Source organism: Lutra lutra, chromosome 1 (genome assembly GCF_902655055.1).
Source record: "Lutra lutra chromosome 1, mLutLut1.2, whole genome shotgun sequence".
NCBI lineage: Eukaryota > Metazoa > Chordata > Mammalia > Carnivora > Mustelidae > Lutra > Lutra lutra.
In genome coordinates this window covers 119619957-119644165 of record NC_062278.1, presented here as the reverse complement: position 1 = coordinate 119644165, position 24209 = coordinate 119619957, and the positions used below count along the sequence as shown (strand labels likewise).

Genomic DNA, 24209 nt, shown 5'->3' with positions numbered 1-24209 from the left:
AAAGGATTTCCCTCAGAATATGGTCATGGAACAATTTTGAGGAGACAAATTAGGATGCAAAAGCAAAAGAACTGCGGGTTTAGGTAAAAGTCCCAAATAAATAAAACATCTTATACACATGTATACCAGGTCATAAACACAAGAAATGGTACATTAGGTAAAACCACTTTGCCTTTATTTGGCTAAATGACAAAGGCCCAAATAACTGGAACAAATCAATAACACTCACATAGGAAAACAATATATTGAACACCGATTGAGGAAAACACCCTGTGGATGCTGGCACTGCAGATGGGACTAACATTCATACCAAAGCTAGTGTTTCTTCCACCTTTTTCTTTTCAGGATCCTCCCTACAAAGCAACCCAACCAATCAAGTCTCTGTGTTTAAAATAGTCAGTGCCCCCCGAAGAAGGGTGGGAAAGCTCTCTTTAAACCTAAAGGAACACAACCTGAGTCATCCTAGTGTTAAACCTAGCGCTTTGTTTTCTACCCCAATCTGAGTATTAACATAAAACTTTGGCAGACAGAAAATCTTCCCTCTTTCTTTTAGAGAAAATTAACATTTAATAATATAATCCCAAGAATATGTTCTACTTATTTGGAAAAATAGAAGCTAGGGACCACTCTTTATCCCATGACAATTTATTCTATGAGAGAAAACAAGAACATCATTGTATGACTTTGAAAAATACAACCTTTAAAAATACTTATATTGGTAAGCTTAAAAAAAATACCATTAGTTAAAACCATTATTAAGGGAGCTTTTTTTCCCTACCTGTTATTAGTTCAACTTCTGGTGAAAGGGTGTGCTGACAGAAAATGTAGAAGCTATGGCTTTTAGGGAATTAAAGAAAAGCAGCAAAATATAATCGATTTGGAAAGATTTTAGATAAATCTAAAACAGGGTCAGAAAGGCAATGAGCTCCAGAATAACAAAAGTTACCCACAGATTAAGATAATCCAGAGAAACCAAAGCACTGTGAAGAATCATCACAGGGAGAATATCCAGAGGCTGCCTGACCAGTTGTGTGGTCACAAGTAAAATAAGAAAAATCTAACTCAGGTGCTGCGTTATCGGCAATCAGATAAAGTCAAAAGTTCTCTTGACCTCCTTCATATTTTTTCTTATTTAGGATCTTCAACGTCCTCATATCCCCAACTTCTTACCCAACCCTTAGCGAAATAATGCTCTTTGGCTCTAATTGTCAGAAACGGTGGCAGTAGTACAAAGGATCTGTTTCTACTCCTCGAAAGTTTCAACCTCTCCTCCTTACTGCTACCGAGTCTAGTGTATGAAAAGAGCAAACTTTCTGCCCAGACATCCCAAGATAACTAAAGTAGCACCTCCTCAGCATTCTGAGGAGCATGGAATGTCTCCGTTCTTCCGTCTTACAGACTGGGCTCTGAAGCCAACCAGTGTTTAAGGCTCTCCCACTTCTGCTACATTTGGCTTATTGCTTTGTGTGTGGGATTCAGGGAAATAGATAATAATATTAATATTAGAAATCAATCTTAACAGTTCATATTAAAATTAATAATAGCAGATTTACAGATCACAGGCATGGTCATGGTAGGCAAACCACTAACTTCATTTAATTAGGCACAAATGATCAAATAATACATCATCCCGACAGCTTCTTCCCTCCACCCATCCTTGTCCAGCACCTAGGATCCCATTTACCCCAAAGTAGCTAATATGCCACAACCATAAATTTTCATCTTCAAGTCAAAATTACTTCAAGATGCACTAGTGTTAGGAGACTGAGGCCAGAGAGGCTCGTCAAAAGGGGTGAGAGGGCTTTCCAAGCACATGTGCATATGCCGGACCTGGCAGTCTCAGAGAACTTACCAGCAGAGCGGTTATATTCCAAGGGCAGGGAATGCCAAAAGTAGCCCACTGACAGAGCAGAGGAAGAGATCCCCGACAGTATACTTGAGAGGAGTGACACACAGGGTGCAAAACCACATTCTGAGCATCTCCCTTGCCAGATACACTTGGTCAATATGTACCTTGAGGAATAGGTAGGTGACCTTCAGTGATTTCATTATCTTTCTGTACCAAGGAAAATAAGACAGAAGTAGGCAAAATTCCCAAAGAGGGAAGACTAAAGCAGAAAAGTTAAAATACGTGATCCTATGAAGCTTGTTAATGGAGGAAAACAAGAACTTGTACTGTTGTAAAAAAAGGATTCCAAGCCAAAGCTCATGTAAACCATATCTGATAGCAAAAATAGCACTTCATGAGAAGAGTCAGAAATGTAGTTTTGTAAGCCATCATGACAATAAGAGATTTCCCTCTTTGTGTCTCTACTCTGCTATACTCTGTCTCTCTGGGTGATCAGGAGTTATAAGAAACCAGGCAGTCCTGCTGTGCAAGCAGGCAGTGATTCTAGCCTGATCCTCAGGCAGAAGAGCAAGTTTTACCAGAAAATATTTAGGGAGGAGACTATGAGATGCTCACAGCCCTAGCACTGGGGAAAGCAAAGATAAAATGTGGTTTTCTTAGCTGAAAACACCAAAACTCCACCCCCACAAGGGGTATTTATGAGTGACAGGGTGGGGCCTGGACATAAGCAATTTTCCCCTGAACCCAGCTACAGGATTACTGAAGATGATGGTCTCCTCAGTAATGTAAGGGCCCAATGCTAGAGGCTTAAAATGAGCTCATGCTCAACTGCAAGTGTTAAGCTTCAGCATCTCTGATGTGGGATATAAGTGGTGAATCCTCCTGGGCAACCTAACGGGAGCAGTGGGACCATAACCACCAGGCACACCTGGGAAAAGGAGAGAACCTGCCATTTTCTTGTAATCTTCTGTGGTCTGCTGGAGGGGCAGCGGAGGGAAGTCCCAACCAGCTGCAACTCTCAGAGGAAAAGAAACACTACCTGGAGCATTAGTTCCAGTCAAGAACATTCTTAAGAAGGACAGAGTTCAAGATAAGGCTTTAGGAAGGGGGGGGGTGTTTCTTTATGCTTTTGTGTTTAAATTCTGTGCAAATCTCTCTAAATATTCAGTATGGCTTTGAGCAACATGGATTAACAGATCATGTTCAAACTGCAGACATTTATAAAGTATCCTCTGTAAAAAGCTAGGTAATAAGCACGAAATAGCAGGGCCAGGAACTTACTCACAGATGGGAAAATTAACCTAACCTGACCCTGTATAGGATTGAGTATTGTCCCACTCTCCTCCCCAATCACAATAAATCTGGACGTGTTCCTGCCTTTGAAGGTAGACTGTAGGAAAGAGATTGACGAGAGCTCCCAAATAATTGGGTGAGAGTTTTCTGAGAAGATGAACACAGCAGGAAAACCATAGCTGATGCCATGTGGTCTGGTTCCATCCCCATCAGTGTCTTCCATGGACCCCATTGGGTCCAACAAGAAACTCCTCAGGGAGTAAGAAAGTTAGGGTCAGATCTCCTTCTTCTCACAGCCAGCCACATTGACACATGTGCCAGCAGTACATTTAGGGGATTTGTGACTGAGTTTACTTAGCTTTTAGCTTTTTTGTTAAGGACACCAAAATTATGCTATTTCCCCTGCCCCCTGAAATCACTCATCAGCATGGCTCATTGCTTGAAAGACTTGGCAAGCCACTCTGCCTCAGAACAGAAGGCAAACACTATAGTGTATCAGGAGGAAAAGGCCTCTGAGTAATATACCACTTCCTTCTGCCCACTCCTCAGGGGCAAAAAATTAGTTCTACTTACAACATTTGAAAGACTAATTTTTAAAAAATTAATAAAAATGACAATTTCCCTGTCAAAATCACATGAACATAAACAGTAAAGCAAAGTCTGTAGGGAGGGTATATGGATGCAGAACAGGTTTCTGAGGTGCAGTCAGCCTCCTTCTTGGTGTGGATGGGTGATGTCTCCTGGAGAATAGGCTGTCTGATCCCATCCTAGGTCCTCCTGCCCCAACTTTCTTTCCTTTGTAGCTGTCCTTAGGTTTAGTGTCAGAATCACAATTCGAAATTCAACAGAGAGCTTCTGAAGGTGATGGGACAGAGGGAGGGGACAGGAAAGAAGGGATGAAAACTTAGTCTTCTTCATCCTCACTGATATCATAAGCTGCAGCCTTGTGCCTGGAGAGGTTTGCTGGGGAGGAAGGCGGGGAAGTCTTGCCAGAGAAGGGCCATCGGAAAGACGGGGATGGGGAGCGTTCCCGAGTAGGGCTGCTGCTGGGACTCTGCTTTGGACTGATGGCCTGCAGCATCCGGCCTTTACCCTCTTTCAGCATATGTTTCTGGGGAGACCAAAAGGAAGAATTAGAAGAAACCTAGGGATCCTACTAAATCACCACTGGAGGATCTGAGACTTTAAATTATCATGAGTGCCCTGTGCAATGCCAAAAGTGATCAAATACGCTAGGGGAGGGATACATCTAAAATTTTAAGCAATTTCCTCCCTAAAATAGTCCATGTTATGCTTCTTATCTAAGGGTTCCTACCTGTTATCCACAGTCACCCAATTCTCGATGACTATGTCAAAGGAATTCTTAAATGGCTACTTGGTCCAGAGTCTAGGCTCCAGGCAAAAACAAAGGAACTCACTCAGACAAAAGGGTACCTATCCTAGTTTGAAAGCTCTCTGAAAAGGAAATTCTATATTCTCCCTAAATAATCTGTTCTGGTATCAAATACTTTCACAGTTAGATGCTTCTTGATATCCTAAGGCTCACCTGCTAAATAACTACACTCACCTTCTATTTGGCTTAAAGAGACCTTGTTACTCCTCAAGGACAGAACTCTCACCTCACCCAGCAGCTCTGCAGCAGCTGTTTGTACTGGACGCAGCTTTCTTTCTACTGTTCTTCGTTCTTTCCTTTCCTTTTTATCTAAAACTATAATATAAAAGCAAACTGGGCAAGGTCACTTGCTTATCACCAGATTTGGAGGTTGACAGAGAGCTGGCAATATTATTTAGGAGAATGTGTAACCTCTTTCTGTAATGAGTTTAAACAACTTTTGGGGGACAGTTGAAATATAGTTCTGCCCAGGATCAGGAACAGATTAGATAACTACTTAATGTTGATGTCCCTTTCTATAATGCTCTAATTCTTCACACAGCATGAAAATTACCTAAATTTTCCTGAAATTCCCTAAACTGTCCACCAGGAAAGAACATACCAGGGCTCCTTCTGGACCAAACATTTCCAGGAAACTTCCAATGAATTCTCGGGATTTCTCCTCCCATTTCTGAATGAGATCAATGCTTTTTTCCTCCACCTTCTGAACAAATTCTTTTGACTTTTCTTCCACGTCTTTCACTTTCTTCTTTACTTTGTCAACCCGCTCCTGCAAGTGGTATTTCTTCTCCTAAGTAAAGAAATAATTATTTTAAGAAATAATACTCACTCTGACCTCCATTCCAAAGGGAGAAGAAAAAAAAAGTTTCAGCACGTTACTGACACGATTTCCAGTCATCAGAATTTCACTTCACCCTAATCTCCTGTTTCTCTAGCATAGTAACAGATTAAATATACTCTGGATGGTCACCTTATATGAAAGTGTGATAATTCAAATGTTACAGATGCCTGGATTAAACTAAAAATATAGAGTATGCTCAGTAACCATTGGGCATATAGCCAAATGAAGTCAGATTTTTTAAGGCTACATTAAAACTAATGATGTACTATATGTTGGCTAACAACACAATAATTTTAAAAAAAACATAAACTTGGAACATAAACATGCCCAACATAACCCAAACCCCATTCTAGATGAAGATATGTAAGAAGCCATAGGATTACTGCACAATATTGCCAAGAATAAGACAACTCTCATAGGTTGAAGTAGTGGATCTTTTACTTAATTTGTTTATGGTATTGATGTTTTCCTGCTATCACTGGCTTATTCTATGATTTTAGAAGAGCTTTTTGTTCTATTTTTTAGTATTTAGAGGTCTGTTTGCTCATCTGCAAAATGAAGACACACTATGGTCCTACCAGCTTCCCTAAACAGAAGGGAAAATGGTATGGATCGGGGGAGGTTTAGTCAAAGGAAAAGTGTTTTCATAATTTCCAGATCATAAAGGGGAACAAGAATATGTTTAGTATTTTTAAACACCTGAAGAAGATTCTGTAGTAGGTGGTTAACAAGAGCTAGGGTTTATCTGCAAAGCTAAATATACCTGATGAAGCCATTTCACCTATTCATTATTCACACAACTGGCAGCAGGTAAGGGAGCACGGTAAACTACTTGTACAGAAGATATAGTTAGCAGCTTTCTTCTTTTAAAATCAACTTTATTAAGATACAATTTATATACAAAATATATAGCAGTTTGTTTCTAAAAGGTAATATTAAGCTAAGATAAACTATGCTTTCATAAATCAAATTTTAAAACTGAGGTCCACATGCCCTGAGAAATTGCATGCAAAATGTTGTGTGTGCCACTATCCACCCACACGGGGAGAGGATCCATAGCTTTCAATAAGTTTTCCAAAGACCAACCAATTACAAAAAAAAAAAAAAAAGGTATGAACTGCAGTTTTAAATATATTTGATACAAATACTATACTACGTTAAGTAACATATTCTTATTTAATTGGCTGTGTATTTTTATATCAATGTGTTGACTGATACTAGACCATAAAGGCAGAGAATGCCTCTGTTTTAATCTCTTTGTAAAGCTCAGCACAGTGTAATCAGCAAAGAGGCACTCATTGAATTTTGGAGGTGACGGTTACAACAAACAGAAAAGCAACTTTAGCTCAGATGAGGTAGGAGGTAAATGTGTGTCCTACAGGGCCAGGGAACTCTGGGATGAAGCTGGAACTCACGTTGATAAAGCTGACATTGAGCTCCTTTGCCGTGTAGCCCCTCTGTAGATTCCGTCTGGCATACACATCATAGTCCCGGACAATTCGGGTGATGATGTCTGATGTGGAGATACCTTCTGTCCTCTGTGTTGGTGCAAACATACCTAATCCAAGAACACACACATACACTGTGACATTCTGGTTAACTCAGGCCATAGGACTAGATGGAAATCAGGAGCAACATTCTTTTTCTCAAAAAATGATCTTCTATTACTAAGTGAAGTCTGGAGATACTGACATACGGCAGGAAGACTGAATCAAATGCTAGGGGTAAAGAAAGGAAGATCTAGATGGCCCTAATATTAAAAAAATATATATATATATATATGGGCCTGGGAGTTTCCTAAAATTAAAATACGTATCAAAAATAGATGCTTAGGGACGCCTGGGTGGCTCAGTCTGTTAAGCCTCTGCCTTTGGCTCGGGTCATGATCCTAGGGTCCTGGAATCAAGTCCCACATTGGGCTCCTTGCTCAGCGGGGAGCCTACTTTTCCCTCTGCCGGCTGCTCCCCCTGCTAGTGCTCTCTCTCTCTCTCGGACAAACAAACAAAATCTTTTTTTTTTTAAGTTTTTTTTTTTTTAAGATTTTATTTATTTATTTGACAGACAGAGATGACAAGTAGGCAGAGAGGCAGGCAGAGAGAGGAGGAAGCAGGCTCCCCACTGAGCAAAGAGCCTGACGTGGGGCTCTGTCCCAGGACCCTGGAATCCTGACCTGAGCCGAAGGCAGAGGCTTTAACCCACTGAGCCACCCAGGCGCCCCAAACAAACAAAATCTTAAAAAAAGGGCACCTGGGTGGCTCAGTGGGTTAAGCCTCTGCCTTCGGCTCAGGTCATGATCCCAGGGTTCTGTGATCAAGCCCCGCATCGGGCTCTCTGCTCGGCAGGGAGCCTGCTTCCCTTCCTCTCTCTCTCTGCCTACCTCTCTGCCTACCTGTGATCTCTGTCTGTCAAATAAATAAATAAAATCTTAAAAAAAAAAAAAAGCTTAGACTGCGAATTGATGGATATCCGTGCTATGCTCACCTAAACCTCTTATCTGAAGTGTGATTGAAAGTAGATATTGAATTTCTAAGTGCATAAATTTTCCTTTGCAATGTAGCAATGTCATTGATTCTCTGTTGCTGCCTGAGACTTCATAAAGTGAGGATGTAGATCAGCTTACTTACCTGCTTCCTTGATGTGCTTATAAACATCATCGCTCCCAGCAGAAGAATAAGGGATGTCATCATGGGCTACAAAATCAATCTGAAATAAGGAAACATCATTTAAAACTGAGGATCAATGACATCAGAAAGAACCAGTAAATATTTCCCCAGAAAATACTCTCCCAGATTCAGAATAAAGGACAAGGAGAGGCCAGGCCTCAAGTGGACTTTTTTTCTTTATCTCTCTTTGCCTAGCTTCATAAATTCTGTGATTCATTCATAAGCCACACAATTTAATTTTTTTTTTATCTATTTATCACTCATAAATATGAAGTTGACCAGTTCCTTTTTTTTTTTTTTTAGCTAATTCTCCTGGTCTACTGGAAGAGCTACCCTTACACTGCACACCAGTCACCATGCTGTAGTAAACATGACTGGAGGATTTGCTGGTGTGTTAGTGACTGGAGCTGAGGAAATCTCCCCATCCTCCTGGGTCTATAAAGATTGTCAAATAAGGTTTCTAAAAATATGCAAAAGAGGTCACTTCTTCCTTAGCTGGTTTCTCTCTCAGACCATGAGATGAGTGGGAATATAAAAATAGCAACCAAGAGCCCTTTTACTAGAACAGATACATCTATACTCCTGAGGAATGTGAAACTCAAAGCCATAAAAGACATTTAGGTCTTGGGTTCTATCATTTTACTACTGTCAATACCTCTTGCAACAGTGAGAAGAGATCAATAGCATGGGATCAATAATCTTTCAGAGAGATATGCTAACCTTACTTATTTAGTCATTCCTGCGTAGGCCATATGCCCTTTACTAATGTAATTGCTAATACGACTATACCTAATTCCCAGAAGCCAGTAGTGTGAAGCATGCCTATCAGGACTGTGTCAGAGACTCTCAGCTAACATCCTGCTTACCTATGAACAATTTGTCAGGGATTGATAGGCTGCAAAGTGAAAATAAGAATGGTGGCCAAGTAAGACTGCTGGCTGAGGATTCACTGCTAACAAAGAGAAAAGGGAAGTTAAAAGTTCCTCTAACCTCTTCTGCCTGAGCCTGCCTGGCTCTGGTTGCTGAAAATAATCTTATTCACCACCTTTAGTATCACTGGCTCGCAAGTATTGATATATAAAAGCTAGAGAACTATGAAAGGTCTGTCCTAATCCCAAACAGTTTTAACAGATACCCTTTAGCTTCAGGCCTACCGCCAAGTATTGGTTTTAAAGCACTTTGGCTACTTTTGTTCTTTCTGCCTCACTGAACAGCTCACCTTTGACATTCCACATACTCCTGCTGAGAACTGACAATATGCTTGCTGGTTTCTCAAGTTTGGGGACCTCAACCTGACCTGATAAACTCTTCTCACCTTCCCACCTTTTAGAGGAAACCTGTTTCTTTAACATGAGAATTAAAAGGAGTGAGGGGTTTTATACTATTAACTCAATGAGTAAAAATGAGAAACCTCCTGGTTTCTGATGCTATACAACTTCTAGCCCAAAATCAAAGCCATGAAACTAGATTTAAGTCAATATATAAGAGAACTCTATGTTTATCCATCTTGTTTCCTGGAACTCTCTGAGAGCACAGCTCAGGCTCTGTATATTCTATAGGACTGGTATGTTAGGAGGATGGACACATTCATAGTGTGGGGGTATAAAAATCACTTCACTGAAGAGTTCAGTTTCTAGCCCTGCTACTGTGTATCCTGGACCAGGTTATTTGGTCTCTCTGGCTCTATTCTCATATGTAAAGTAGAAAGAATAGCTACCCAATAAGATTGTTTTGGGGAGCAAATGAAATATAATGGATATAAAAGTGTTTATAAACCACCAAACACCATATAAATGTCAGGGATGATCATTATTAGTAGTAATATCACAGTCATCTCCTCTGTGTGAAATTTACATAGAGCACAGAAGTAAAAAAAGGCTAGTGGAAAACTACCCCAAATCACAGAAGTCTTGATAGTTGAGGGAATTCCAGAACAAGGGATGGGGACGTGTGTTCAGTTTCTTACCCGGTGTTCTGCCAGGAACTCTGGTGTCAAGGTCCAGGGAGCATTCCTCACCACCTCATCCACATAGCGGCAGTGCTGTACTGCATCATAGCGCTCATTTTCATTCATCACCGTGAAGCCTTTGAAGTTGTGCGTAAGCTCATCACTGCAAACTGAGTTCACCACACCATAGAGTTGTAAGTCAAAGTCCTCTTTGCTTAACCATTCCTCAGTCACCAACCTCTCCCATTTCCTATGACTGTAACCAATCTTCCCACCAGAGAAGAATTTCCTGGGTCCAACTCAATCTGAGTAACAATGCTTTTCCTAATCCAAGATATACCTTCAGGACCAAGTACTTACAAAAAGTATGTTCACACTTTGGAGAGAAGATAAAACAAGGGCCTAAAATCTTTGGCTTTGAAATTAACCTCCTGTGAATTTATGCATCACTTAAGTTTTTAAAAATGTTTTCATGTATTTTCATAAGACTGTATTAGACCACATAACATTTGCTTAACAGACTTTTGCACTTCAGTTGATTCAAAATGATAAACAGGGCTGCCTGGGTAGCTCAGTCAGCTGAGCATTTGATGCTTGGTTTCAGCTTAGGTCATGGTCTCAGGGTTCTGAGATCAAGCCCTGTGTCAGGCTCCATGCACAGCACAGGCTGCTTGTCCTTCTCCCTCCCTCACTGCTTACCCACCTCCCACGCCCCTCCCACACACTTGCTCTCAAATAAATAAATAAAATCTTAAAAAAAAAAAAGACAAACTGAAATCTAGAATAAATGCTGTTCTTAAGTAGGCCATAGGGGTCACTGTTGCACCCAAAACTGCGGAAACTCAGCTAAAAACACTGAGATAAAAACTGGACCTCTCAAGTGCGTAAACCTGGCGATTCACAGACCTGTACCCCTGGGGATAAAAAAATATATGTTTATAAAAAATAAAATTTAAAGAAAAAAAAAAACTGGACCTCTCAGGTCAGAGTGCTTGGAGCTTCTCTCACCAGGTTTATATAATTCATATACTTCATGTTTTAGAGAGGCTGTTCCATATCTCTCATTTAAAAACCAAAACAAGGGGCCCCTGGGTGGCTCAGTGGGTTAAGCCTCTGCCTTTGGCTCAGGTCATGATCTTACAGTCTTGGAATCAAGCCCTGCATTGGGCTCCCTGCTCAGCAGGGAGCCGGCTTCCCCCCTCCCTCTGCCTGCCTCTCTGCCTACTTGTGACCTTTCTTTCTGTCAAATAAATAAATAATCTTTTAAAAAATAAAAATAAATAAAAACAAAAACAAGAGCCAGTATTCATGTCACAATAGGAGAAAAAGGCTACTATAATTTTTTTTTTTCTGGAAAGCACCTAAAGTCATCAGATGTTTTCTTACCTCCCACAATGAGGTATGTATTAGGGAAAAGGTTCTTTGCTTGCATCAGAGCCCGAGCATGACCACAGTGAAATAAGTCAAATATTCCATCAGCATAAACTCTCACAGGCCGATCACCTAAATCCAAAGGAAAGAATTTATCACAAAAACACACTGATTCAATACCTCATATTTGACAAATGGAAATGACACTGTGTTCCATCTTTGCATATCCCTCTCTCAAGGTGCTCTCTGGATATTCACTCTAATGGAAGGGTGGGTTGGGGTTGTGAGGAATAATATCACAGACTTCTTTGGCTCCAAAGACACTTTTGACATCACATCCATTGACTCTGTTAGTCTGATTTCATCAAACTGTTCATGGAACTGGATTTCATGATTGCTTTTTCTTGAAGTTATTTTAGAAGTAAATGGGGGGGGCGCCTGGGTGGCTCAGTGGGTTAAAGCCTCTGCCTTCGGCTCAGGTTATGATCCCAAAGTCCTGGGATCGAGCCCCACATCGGGCTCTCTGCTCAGCAGGGAGCCTGCTTCCTTCTCTCTCTCTGCCTGCCTGTCTGTCTACTTGTGATCTCTGTCAAATAAATAAATAAAATCTAAAAAAAAAAAAAAAAGAAGTAAATGGGAAGGGGTGGCTGGGTGGCTCAGTCAGTTAAGTGTGTGTTTTCTGCTCAGGTCATGATCTTAGGGTCCTAGGATTGAGCCCCGAATCAGGCTCTGCCCAGCGGGGAGTCTGCTTCTCTCTCTCCCTCTGCCATTTGTGTTCTCTTGCTTGTTCTCTCATTTTCAGGCTGCTTGATTACTAATAACTAAGCTTTGCTTTGAAAATAAACCTCCTTCCAATTGCCCAGTAGTAAGAAGTGATCCATAGGGGTGAGACAAAGAAGGTGAAAGGGGTGAAGGTATGTATCAGTTACCAATTTATGGCTTCTCAGTCCTAGTCACCCTCAATACCCACTCTGTGATAACAGATGGGATTCCTTCAAGTATTTCTCCCTGACAGAGAGCATGATATTACACTTTCTCAGTAGAGGGAGATATACTAAGTATTTGGAAGTCAAATATAAATCCTACAGGACTTTGTATTAGTGCTTTTCCTTTTTTCTCCATTAGTGAGAATAACAGAGACCAGATTGTCAATTTATTAGTAGTAGTGGACTATGAAAGAAAAGCCAAGAAATGACTTCTTGGAGGTACAGACTAATACCACACACACTGAGAATGGAATTGACATTACCAGTTCCTTATGCTTCAAATAATAAATCTAACAAGTCCTAGGAACATATTCCCACATGTGAATAAAAGAAGAGTATTTAACTCTTAACTGCTATAGAAGCAGAAAATAACATTAGGAACAGCTATATCATTCTGGGAAAGAAGGGAAGACTCATCAGATATACCATACCGAAGGGAGGGGTAAGACACATCTTCCTCCTTGAGGACAATGAAACAAAGAGGAGAAAACTGGTTCTCAGGTTTGTGGACATTTCTTTCCAGATAGCTTTATCCATAAATAAGTAGCTTTTAAACTGAGAAATTATACACTGGTGATAGAAATATAAATTGGTACAAAAATTTTAAGGGCAATTAGAGGGATGCCTCAGCAGGAGTCTGCTTCTCCCTTCCCCTACTTGTGCATGTGCACAGTATATGCATGCTCTCTCCCAAATAAATAAATAAAATATTTTTTAAAAAGGCAATTAGACAATATCTATTAAAAGACAAATAAATGCTTTTACACTTTTTTTCTGGAAAGCACCTAAAGTCATCAGATGTTTTCTTATCTCCTACAACGGCCCAGCTATTCCAATTCTAGAAACTTATTTCACAGATAGATTTGTAAATATGTATGTTACTCAATGCAGCATAGTTTGTAATAATAAAAGTTTGGAAACAGCCCAAATTTCAATGGAAGGACTGAATGTACCATGATACACCCACTAAAAGGGTGGGAGGGAGGGATACTGGGTGGCTGTGAGATAGTGGTAATAGGAAGACATTTCATTCTGTGCCCTGTTTGTACTTTATGAATGTTAGGCCATGGGAATGTACTGATTTTATAATACAGGAAATAAAATTTTTAAATAAAATAGATATGCCAATACAATGAAAAACAAATAATATAATAGATTTAAGAGTCAGAAAAATTAGAGCTCCAACTTAACTACCAGCATCCCTCCTCTGTAATGTTAACCTTTTTAAGACTCAGTTTCTTCATCCATAAAACAAAGCAAAAGAAAACACAATCTGAGGAGCATAATGTCTTCTACATCCTAGAAATCATAACCATGAAGTAATTAACAAAGCACAGAATACAAAAATTAAGAATATTTGTTGTTTCTTTGACATTAGCGTACAGCTGGGCAAAGCAAGTTGAGGGGGATTTAGCTCCATAAACATATTTCCAGGATGGTGGAAATAGTAAAGAATGCTGCTGATCAACTGGCTGTTTGCCAGAGTTAATCATATGGTTATCAAGCCAAGTCACCACTGAACCCTTTCTCAGACCAAACTCCAGATGTGCTTCTTGCCCTCTTCAGTGTTTCCCAGCCTCCTAAACTCTCAATTCCCCATGACTTACCCCCCAAGTCTTTGGCAAACCCAGACTAATACAGTAACCAAATGGCCAGAAGAGACCACCATTGAATGAGAAAATGCGGGAACAAAGCACAGGTTATTCATTTACCAAGTGTCTACTGACCAGGATGACCAAATCCTGATTCATATGTTGTCTCAGCATATTATTAAGAGCAACCCCCTTTCACTTTCAAAATGGTCCTGATTTGTATTATAAATTATAGTCCTTGCATCACTGTTGGCTAAATAAATACATGTTCTCCTTTAGGCAGAACCGACCTGTGTTTCAATTTTTAATATATTTTTGATATATCCATCTTTTGATATATCCTCTCAAATACCTATCACCGAAACTTCTGTTCTGACACATTCCACTGCCCTTCAGACTTTGCCTTTTTCCCTCTTTCTCCTAGAAAACATACTGCTGACTTTTTTCTTTCATCTTACAAAAGAAATAAGCTTTTCATCTCTTCAGCCATATTTGTTTTTTCTCTGGGTAGTGAGTTTTCTCCTAGATTATACCAACTTCTTTCTTGTATTCCCTTAACCTCCCTAGTGAAAACATGGTATGTGGTGGGGAAGGATGCCCCCTTGTACTAGTTATTGTTTTAAAATTCATTAATTGTGGCATGTGTAGATTCTTTATTGGTTTACTCCTTGTCCAACACTGGCATGAATAGTCATGTGGTTATTTCATATAAGACTGAACAGATGGAATGCTATATAGGAGACAACTAGAGACCAAATCAGACCGGCAAACTTTATAGGCTAATTTGTGATTCTTTTTTCCACCTAAAATGCAATCAGATTGCCAATAGCCTTCTATTATTTCTAACTAATGTCTACAAAGAGCAGCATCACTCCAGGGTGAAAAGAACACAAAGATGGAACAACTTGGGCTTTAGTTTCAGTTCTATCACTAATTATTTGTTTTACTATAGGAGAACTTTCACTTCTTAGTTTCTGTGGACTTCAATTTCTTCATGTGTACAATGAAGAGATGATAAAGTAGATAATCTGAAAAAAATGACTTATAAAATTCTATTCTAAAATTGTTAAAAATTAAATTAGTTGGTGCTTGTTAATTGTAAGCTTCAAAACTTGGGAATAGTACACACGCACACACAAACATTTTATGTACCACAGGTGGTTTGTGGACAGATTAGCAACAAGCTGGGTAATATAGCTAATGTGATCAGATCTGAGTGAGGTACCACATTCTGAATGTGTGTTATCAGAGAGAACATGAAAATATCTTGCCTTCAACAGGTCTACTATCACATCTGAATGTGATCCTTGAACTGTTTGATGGCATTTTGAAATTTGACCTACTGCCACTACACCATTCTGTTGTCATTTTACCCTACCCCATTGGCCTGCTTATTACTCAAGGGGAGTAGTAAGAGTTAAAAACAAGAGTAAAACAACACTATAATTAAGCATTTACTTACAAGGAGTTCCTCTGCTGGCTTCTTCCATAGTTACCCTGACATAGGGCTTACTAAAGTCGACCTCAATTTCATCAGAAAAAGGAGCTGGCTGCTGTAAGCCCTTAAGAGGAAAGTGAAGGAAAACAAAGTTAAGTTTGATGGTACAGACTGAAATACCCCAAAAATGGCAGCTTTAAAGAAAAACCAGTTATTCAATATACTGGTGATTAAATTCCTCCTAAATCATGTAACAAAAGAAAAAAAAGGCATTTCAAAATGCCAAGTGAAAGTTGCAACCTTTTACCAAATGGGTAAAACAGTAAATCATGATATGAAAGATAAATGTCTTACTGGTGATTTCAGGGTAATATTGAGCGAGGTGCCTGGGAAAACTAGGCACAGTCCCAACTAACTGGGTCCTAAATAACGGCTCCTCCGCTGTCTGGCAGAATACATGACCCTGTTCTATGTGATGAAACTGCCAAAGTTCTTAAGCACATTTTCAACTATGGGATTTCAACAAGGGGACTGGCTAGGCAAATAGCTCCTGTATGCTTTATCAATTGTGATTATCACTGTATAATGCTTTACACTGTAAGTATGTTCTAATGCTCACAACAGCCCTGTGAGGCAAGAAGTACAATAATTCTCAATTTAAAGATGAGGAAAACAAGGTTCAAAGAAATTATATGAATTATATGCAATTACTTAGAGGCAAAGCTGAAATAAGAATGCAGGAATGCTCTTTCCTCTACAGAGGAAAGTCTTACTTAAGAGTTTTTGTTAATACTCTTAAGTATTTTATTCTATTTGTTGCTATTGTGAAGAGAATTGTTTTTCTTAACTTTATTTTTGGATTGTTCCTTGCTAGTATATAAAAATGCAAATTGATTTATAAATGCAAATGTGTCTGTGTGTATAATTTCAGATGATTTTTGTATATTGATTGTGGCCCTGTGACTTTGCTAAACTCAATTATTAGTTGAAGCACTTTGGTAGATTCCTTAGGATTTTCTACATATGAGATCATGTCATCTATGACTAAAGATGTTCTACTTCTTTCCAATCTGGATGCCTTTAATTTCCTTTTTATTATCCCTTATTGCCTTAGGTGGAATCTCTAGCATAATGGTGAACAAAAGTAATAGGACAAATATCTTAGGGGTGAAGTATGCAATCTTTTACCATTAAATATTAAGTTAACTGTAGGTTTTTTTGTGGATGCCATTTATCAACTGAGGAATTGCCCTCCTTTTTGCAATTTGTTGAGAGTTTTTATAATAAATAGGTGTTGGATTTTGTCACATGCTTTTTCTGCATTACTGAAACAATCAAATTCTGGTTTTGTCTTTTGTTACTTATGGTGTATTAGATTAATTGATTTTAGGATGTCAAACCAACCTTGCATTCCAGAGTGAAATCCCCCTTGGTCATACTATATAAATCTTTTTATATCTTCCTAGATTTGTTAATATATTGTTAAGGATTTTTGCATGTAAGTTCATGAGAAATTTTTAACTATGGTTTCCTTTTTTTGTGCTTTTTTTCTCCCCTGGGTTTGATGTTTGGTTTCATAAAATGGGATAGAAAGCATTCTCTATTTTCTGAAACTGTTAAGAATAGGAAACTATTTCTTCCTTAAATATTTGGAAGAATTGATCAATCAAGCAGCTGGGACTGGTCTTGTCTTTGTGGGAAGATTTTTAAAAATTAATTCAATTTTTTTTTTTTAACTTGGTATAAGTCCATTCAGATTTTCTATTTCATTTTGGGTTAGTCTTGATAATTTGTCTCTTCCTAGGAATGTCTATTTTATTTAAATTGTCAATTTTTTTTGGCATTCAGTTGTTTATAACATTCCTTTATCTGTTGGGCTATAGTAATGTTGGCTTAGAATTTTAAATTCTAAATAGATTACATCATGATTGGGCTGAATCCAGGGACTGGGAAGACATTGTTTCGTTTTGTTTTCAGATAAGGATGGACTTTTTATAATTAGGTTTTAGATTTTTATTTATTTGAGAGAGAATGAGTAGAGGGAGAGGCAGAAGGGTAGAATCCTCAAGCAGACTCCCACCCTGGGTACAGAGCCTGACTCAGGGTTCACCATGAGATCATAACCTAAGAGAAACTAAGAGTTGGATGCTCAACTGACTGAGACACCCAGGTGGCATCCTTTAAGACTAACTTTTAAAATTAAAATGCATTTCTTTTTGAGGCACCTGGGCGGCTCAGTTGGTTAGGTGTCCAACTCTTGATTTCAGCTCAGGTCATGATCTCAGGATTGTAAGCAGGAAGCCTGCTTAAGATTCTCTCTCCTCCTCTTCCTCTGCCCCTCCCCACTGTATGTTTGCTCTCTCTCTAAAAATAAATAAATCTTTAAAAAAAGTTTCTTTTTACAAATCACTTCTATAATTAGCTTAGTTTAAGATATGCTAAAGCTGGGGCGCCTGGGTGGCTCAGTGGGTTAAGCCTCTGCCTTCGGCTTGGGTCATGATCTCAGGGTCCTGGGATCGAGTCCGGCGTCGAGCTCTCTGCTCAGCGGAGAACCTGCTTCCTCCTCTATCTCTCTCTCTGCCTGCCTCTCTGCCTGCTTGTGATCTCTCTCTGTGAAATGAATAGATGGAATCTTAAAAAAAAAAAAAACAAAAGATATGCTAAAGCTGGGGCGCCTGGGTGGTTCAGTGGGTTAAGCCTCTGCCTTCAGCTCAGGTCATGATCTTGGGGTCCTGTGGAGCCCCGCATCGGGCTCTCTGCTCTGCGGGGAGCCTGCTTCCCTCTCTCTCTCTGCCTGCCTCTCTGCCTATTTGTGATCTCTCGCTCGGTGTCAAAAAAAAAAAAGATATGCTAAAGCTATAAAGATAAAGCATTCATTTTTAGGGGACATGGGTACATATGTGTGCTATCCTTTTTAAGAACATTTTTTAAAGGAGATAAGAATAGACCAATGACCCAAATATACAATTTTCTGTAGTTAACACAGATTTCTCTACAGCTTAAAGAAGACAATTTATCCTCTAGAAGTTAGTACTCAAAGAGTTGCTTAACAGTAATTTGTGTTTCTAAAAGCATATGCTGGGGCACCTGGTTGGCTCAGTGGGTTAAAGCCTCTGCTTTCAGCTCAGGTCATGATCCCAGAGTCCTGCAATGGAGCCCCACATTGGGCTCTCTGCTCAGTGGGGAGCCTGCTTCTTCCTCTCTCTGCCTGTCTCTCTGCCTACTTGTGATCTCTGTCTGTCAAATAAATAAGTAAAATCTTAAAAAAAAAAAGCATATGCTATTCACAAAATAATACATAATTTATGATTCTATCTATATAAAGTCAAAAACAGGTGAAGCTAATCTATAATGACTAGGAAGCCACAGGAAAAGGAGGAAATTTAGATAAAGTGGATACTGACAAGCAGGGATGTGAGAGTCTTCTGGGAATACTGGTGATTACGTGTGTGTGTGTGTGTGTATATCTGCATATATATATATGTAAAAACATATTGAGCTGTACACTTAAGGTTTGTGCACTCTACTATATGTAAGTTATTACCTCAAGCAACAAAGGACATTTGGGCATAAAAAGGAATGTAGTACTGATACATGCTACAACAGGAATCCTGAAATCTTGAAAACATTATGCTAAGTGAAAGAAGCTCGCCACAAAATACCACTTATTGTATGATTCCATTTATATATAATGTCTAGAATAAAAAAATTTATACAGAAAGTAAATTAGTAGTTATACAGGGCTTGGAGGATTAGGGAGAAAGGGAGAGTGACTGCTAATGGGTACTAGGCTTCTCTCTGGGGTGACAGAAATGTTCTAAAATAGATTATATGACGGTTGTCCACTCTGAATATTCTAAAAACCATTCCTTGCACACTTTAAATGGGTATGTGCATTATAATTGTATATGAATTATATCAATAGTTTATATATATTTATATATAAAAACAGGTAAAAATCTATAAAACAAATAGAAAAAAAGTGTTTATTAACAATAGTATGTATAGATCAAAGACAAGCTTTACTGTGTCTCTTAAAGTTATTACCAGTGGTGTACTGGAGTTGGTTGTTAAATATTCAGGAATTTTGTGGGCCAGTTATTAAATCACTGGTAATCTGATCTCAGCCACAGAAATCAGCAAATGCTACATATCAGAGGGCTTTTTCCCCTGTTGTGAGCCAGTTTACTAGGACACCACTAGTTATCTTGCATACTGAGAAAGAGATCAGTTCAGGGACGCCTGGGTGGCTCAGTGGGTTAAAGCCTCTGCCTTCAGCTCAGGTCATGATCCCAGGGTCCTGGGATTGAGCCCTGCATTGGGCTCTCTGCTCAGTGGGGAGCCTGCTTCCCTTCCCCTCTCTCTGCCTGCCTTTCTGCCTACTTGTGATCTCTGTCAAATAAATAATAATTTTTTAACAAAAAAAAAAAAAAAAAAAAAAAAAGAGACCAGTTCAGAGGTTATTATAGGGAGAAGAAAATAGACTTACAGATTTTTCCATTAATGTTGCAGTGGGAGTACAAAGGGTGGCAGACTTTATAAAGAAAGAATGGGTAGAATATGGTAAAAAGAAAAAATATTGTCACAAGAAAAAAGAGGCATTTACAATGAATTTTTGAACTGAAAATAAGATTGTAGTACCAGTAGTATAGTAGCAGGAATGGGGATGTTTTTTAAAAAAGGAGTTGAGATCAAAGAAAATGACAACTGAGATAAGTCTTTGAATTTGTTGATTCAAATGACTATTAGAGACCTTCTAGAATATATTAATAAAAGAACACCAGTGCCTTTAAGAAAACTGGAAGAAAAGGAAAAAAGTAGTAATAATCTCTCATTAGATATGTGTATCTATAAAAGGAATGAGAAAAACTGAAAGGTACCTAGAGGAGACAGAAAGATCAAGTGACTTTTTTTTAAGTTAAGGACATCTGTACATATATATCCAAGACAGAGGAAAAGAAGCCAGAGACTGAAAATACTGGAGAAGGAAAAACAGAAGAGTCTAGAGAAATGGTACAGAATGGCTTCAAAGGAAAGCAGGGGGGAAAGTACTAGCTTTAGAAATAAGAAGTTTCATCCTTTTCTAAAAACAGAAAGGAAGGTGATAAAAGGACAATGTTAGATGTAAAGAGGAAAGACACACAAATTTCTATCTGATGTCCTCAACTGGTACAGTAAGAAGGACACGAAGTGTTCTTTAAAAAATAGGGAGGTTGACATCAAAAAAGAGAACTACAGACCAATATCCTTGATGAACACAGATGAACACAGAACAAAAATTCTCGCCAAAATACTAGCCAATAGGATTCAACAGTACATTAAAAGGATTATTCACCACGACCAAGTGGGATTTATTCCAGGGCTGCAAGGCTGGTTCAACATCCGCAAATCAATCAATGTGATACAACACATTAATAAAAGAAAGAACAAGAACCATATGATACTCTCCATAGATGCTGAAAAAGCATTTGACAAAGTACAGCATCCCTTCCTGATCAAAACTCTTCAAAGTGTAGGGATAGAGGGCACATACCTCAATATTATCAAAGCCATCTATGAAAAACCCACCGCAAATATCATTCTCAATGGAGAAAAACTGAAAGCTTTTGCGCTAAGGTCAGGAACATGGCAGGGATGTCCGTTATCACCACTGCTATTCAACATAGTACTAGAAGTCCTAGCCTCAGCAATCAGACAACAAAAGGAAATTAAAGGCATCCAAATCGGCAAAGAAGAAGTCAAACTATCACTCTTCGCAGATGATATGATACTATATGTGGAAAACCCAAAAGACTCCACTCCAAAACTGCTAGAACTTGTACAGGAATTCAGTAAAGTGTCAGGATATAAAATCAATGCACAGAAATCAGTTGCATTTCTCTACACCAACAACAAGACAGAAGAAAGAGAAATTAAGGAGTCCATCCCATTTACAATTGCACCCAAAACTATAAGATACCTAGGAATAAACCTAACCAAAGAGACTAAGAATCTATACACAGAAAACTATAAAGTACTCATGAAAGAAATTGAGGAAGACACAAAGAAATGGAAAAATGTTCCATGCTCCTGGATTGGAAGAATAAATATTGTGAAGATGTCTATGCTACCTAAAGCAATCTACACATTTAATGCAATTCCTATCAAAGTACCATCCATTTTTTTTCAAAGAAATGGAACAAATAATCCTAAAATTTATATGGAACCAGAAAAGACCTCGAATAGCCAAAGCAATATTGAAAAAGAAAGCCAAAGTTGGTGGCATCACAATTCCGGACTTCAAGCTCTATTACAAAGCTGTCATCATCAAGACAGCATGGTACTGGCACAAAAACAGACACATAGATCAATGGAACAGAATAGAGAGCCCAGAAATAGACCCTCAACTCTATGGTCAACTCATCTTCGACAAAGCAGGAAAGAATGTCCAATGGAAAAAAGACAGCCTCTTCAATAAATGGTGTTGGGAAAATTGGACAGCCACATGCAGAAAAATGAAATTGGATCATTTCCTTACACCACACACGAAAATAGACTCAAAATGGATGAAGGATCTCAATGTGAGAAAGGAATCCATCAAAATCCTTGAGGAGAACACAGGCAACAACCTCTTCGACCTCAGCCGCAGCAACATCTTCCTAGGAACATCGCCAAAAGCAAGGGAAGCAAGGGCAAAAATGAACTATTGGGATTTTATCAAGATCAAAAGCTTTTGGACAGCAAAGGAAACAGTTAATAAAACCAAAAGACAACTGACAGAATGGGAGAAGATATTTGCAAATGACATATCAGATAAAGGGCTAGTGTCCAAAATCTATAAAGAACTTAGCAAACTCAATACCCAAAGAACAAATAATCCAATCAAGAAATGGGCAGAGGACATGAACAGACATTTCTGCAAAGAAGACATCCAGATGGCCAACAGACACATGAAAAAGTGCTCCACATCACTCGGCATCAGGGAAATACAAATCAAAACCACAATGAGATATCACCTCACACCAGTCAGAATGGCTAAAATTAACAAGTCAGGAAATGACAGATGCTGGCGAGGATGCGGAGAAAGGGGAACCCTCCTACACTGTTGGTGGGAATGCAAGCTGGTGCAACCACTCTGGAAAACAGCATGGAGGTTCCTCAAAATGTTGAAAATAGAACTACCCTATGACCCAGCAATTGCACGGCTGGGTATTTACCCTAAAGATACAAATGTAGTGATCCGAAGGGGCACGTGCACCCGAATGTTTATAGCAGCAATGTCCACAATAGCCAAACTATGGAAAGAACCTGGATGTCCATCAACAGACGAATGGATAAAGAAGATGTGGTATATATACACAATGGAATACTATGCAGCCATCAAAAGAAATGAAATCTTGCCATTTGCGACGACGTGGATGGAACTAGAGGGTATCATGCTTAGCGAAATAAGTCAATCGGAGAAAGACAACTATCATATGATCTCCCTGATATGAGGGATAGGAGATGTAACATGGGGGGTTAAGGGGGTAGGAGAAGAGTAAATGAAACAAGATGGAATTGGGAGGGAGACAAACCATAAGTGACTCTTAATCTCACAAAACAAACTGAGGGTTGATGGGGGGAGGGGATTTGGGAGGGGGGTGGGATTATGGACACTGGGGAGGGTATGTGCTATGGTGAGTGCTGTGAAATGTGTAAACCTGGTGATTCACAGACCTGTACCCCTGGGGATAAAAATATATTATATGTTTATAAAAAATAAAATTAATAATGAAAAAAAAATAGGGAGGTTGGAATGAGACTGAAAGCTTGAGGAAGGTAGAAAATATGTGGAATAGCTATTGTGGGAAATGTACCAGAGGATCAATAAATGACTAATGGAACTATTGAGCACTTTACCAAGCCCAGATCAAGCTAGAAACATTAATCTAGAGAAGGTCAAGTTAACAGGTCTAGGAAGAGAAACTGAAAAATCTATAGTTAGGCCATTGAAAATGGAAGGGAGGCAGAAGTGGGAAGTGAAGAAAAGGCAAAAGGATCTAGACATTTCTCCAAAGAAGATATACGAATGCCCAAAAAACCCATGGAAAGATGCTCAACAATGTTAGTCATCATGGAAATGCAAATGAAAACCACAATGATACCACTTCACACCCACTAGGATGGCTATGAGCAAAAACACTGGCAATAACCGTGATGGCAAGAATGTGGAGAAACCGGAACCTTCACACACTGCTGCTATGAATGTAAACTGGTGCCCAACTCTGGAAAACAGTTCTTCAAAGTGTTAAACACAGAATACCATATGATCCAGAAATTATACTCCTGGGTATATAACCAAAAGGATGAAAACAAATATTTTATTTTATTATTATTCTTTAAAGTAGGCTCTACGCCCAACATGGGGCTTGAATTCAGGACCTCAAGATCAAAAATCACACAGTGCTGTGAGACTGACTGGGCCAGCCAGGTGCCCCTGAAACACACACACACACAGGCACACACACACACACACACACACACATAAACCTATACATGAATAATGTTCATGAAAGCATTATTTACAATAGCCAAAAAGTGGAAACAATCCAAATGTGCATCAACTGATGAATGGATAAACAAAATGGTATGTCTATGTGTAATATAAAAAGGAGTGCAGCATTAATACATGCTACCACCTGGATGGACCTTAAAAACAATGTTAAATATAAGAAGCCAGATAAAAAAGGCCACATACTTTAAGATTCCATTTATATGAAATGTCCAAAATAGACAAAGACCTAGAGAAAAGTAGATTAGTGGTTGCCAGGGAATAGGCTGAGGGGATGGGGAGGTGATTGCTAATAGATATGG

At 39.0% G+C, this 24209-nt stretch overlaps 1 protein-coding gene across 2 annotated transcripts in view; it reads right to left on the bottom strand.

Moving 5' to 3' along the window:
- Positions 1 to 149: 149 nt before the first annotated feature.
- PCYT1A (phosphate cytidylyltransferase 1A, choline) overlaps positions 150 to 24209 on the bottom strand; it is a 50106-nt gene continuing 26046 nt past the window's right edge. For both annotated transcript variants that reach the window (XM_047734195.1, XM_047734202.1), the window contains exons 3-9: positions 15399 to 15498; positions 11374 to 11490; positions 10006 to 10157; positions 8001 to 8079; positions 6792 to 6934; positions 5137 to 5325; positions 150 to 4253 (exon numbers count right to left, since the gene is read on the bottom strand). In XM_047734195.1, coding sequence (XP_047590151.1) covers positions 4047 to 4253; positions 5137 to 5325; positions 6792 to 6934; positions 8001 to 8079; positions 10006 to 10157; positions 11374 to 11490; positions 15399 to 15498 — 987 coding nt within the window. In that variant the 3' untranslated portion in view covers positions 150 to 4046. The remainder of the gene's footprint in view (positions 4254 to 5136; positions 5326 to 6791; positions 6935 to 8000; positions 8080 to 10005; positions 10158 to 11373; positions 11491 to 15398; positions 15499 to 24209) is intronic.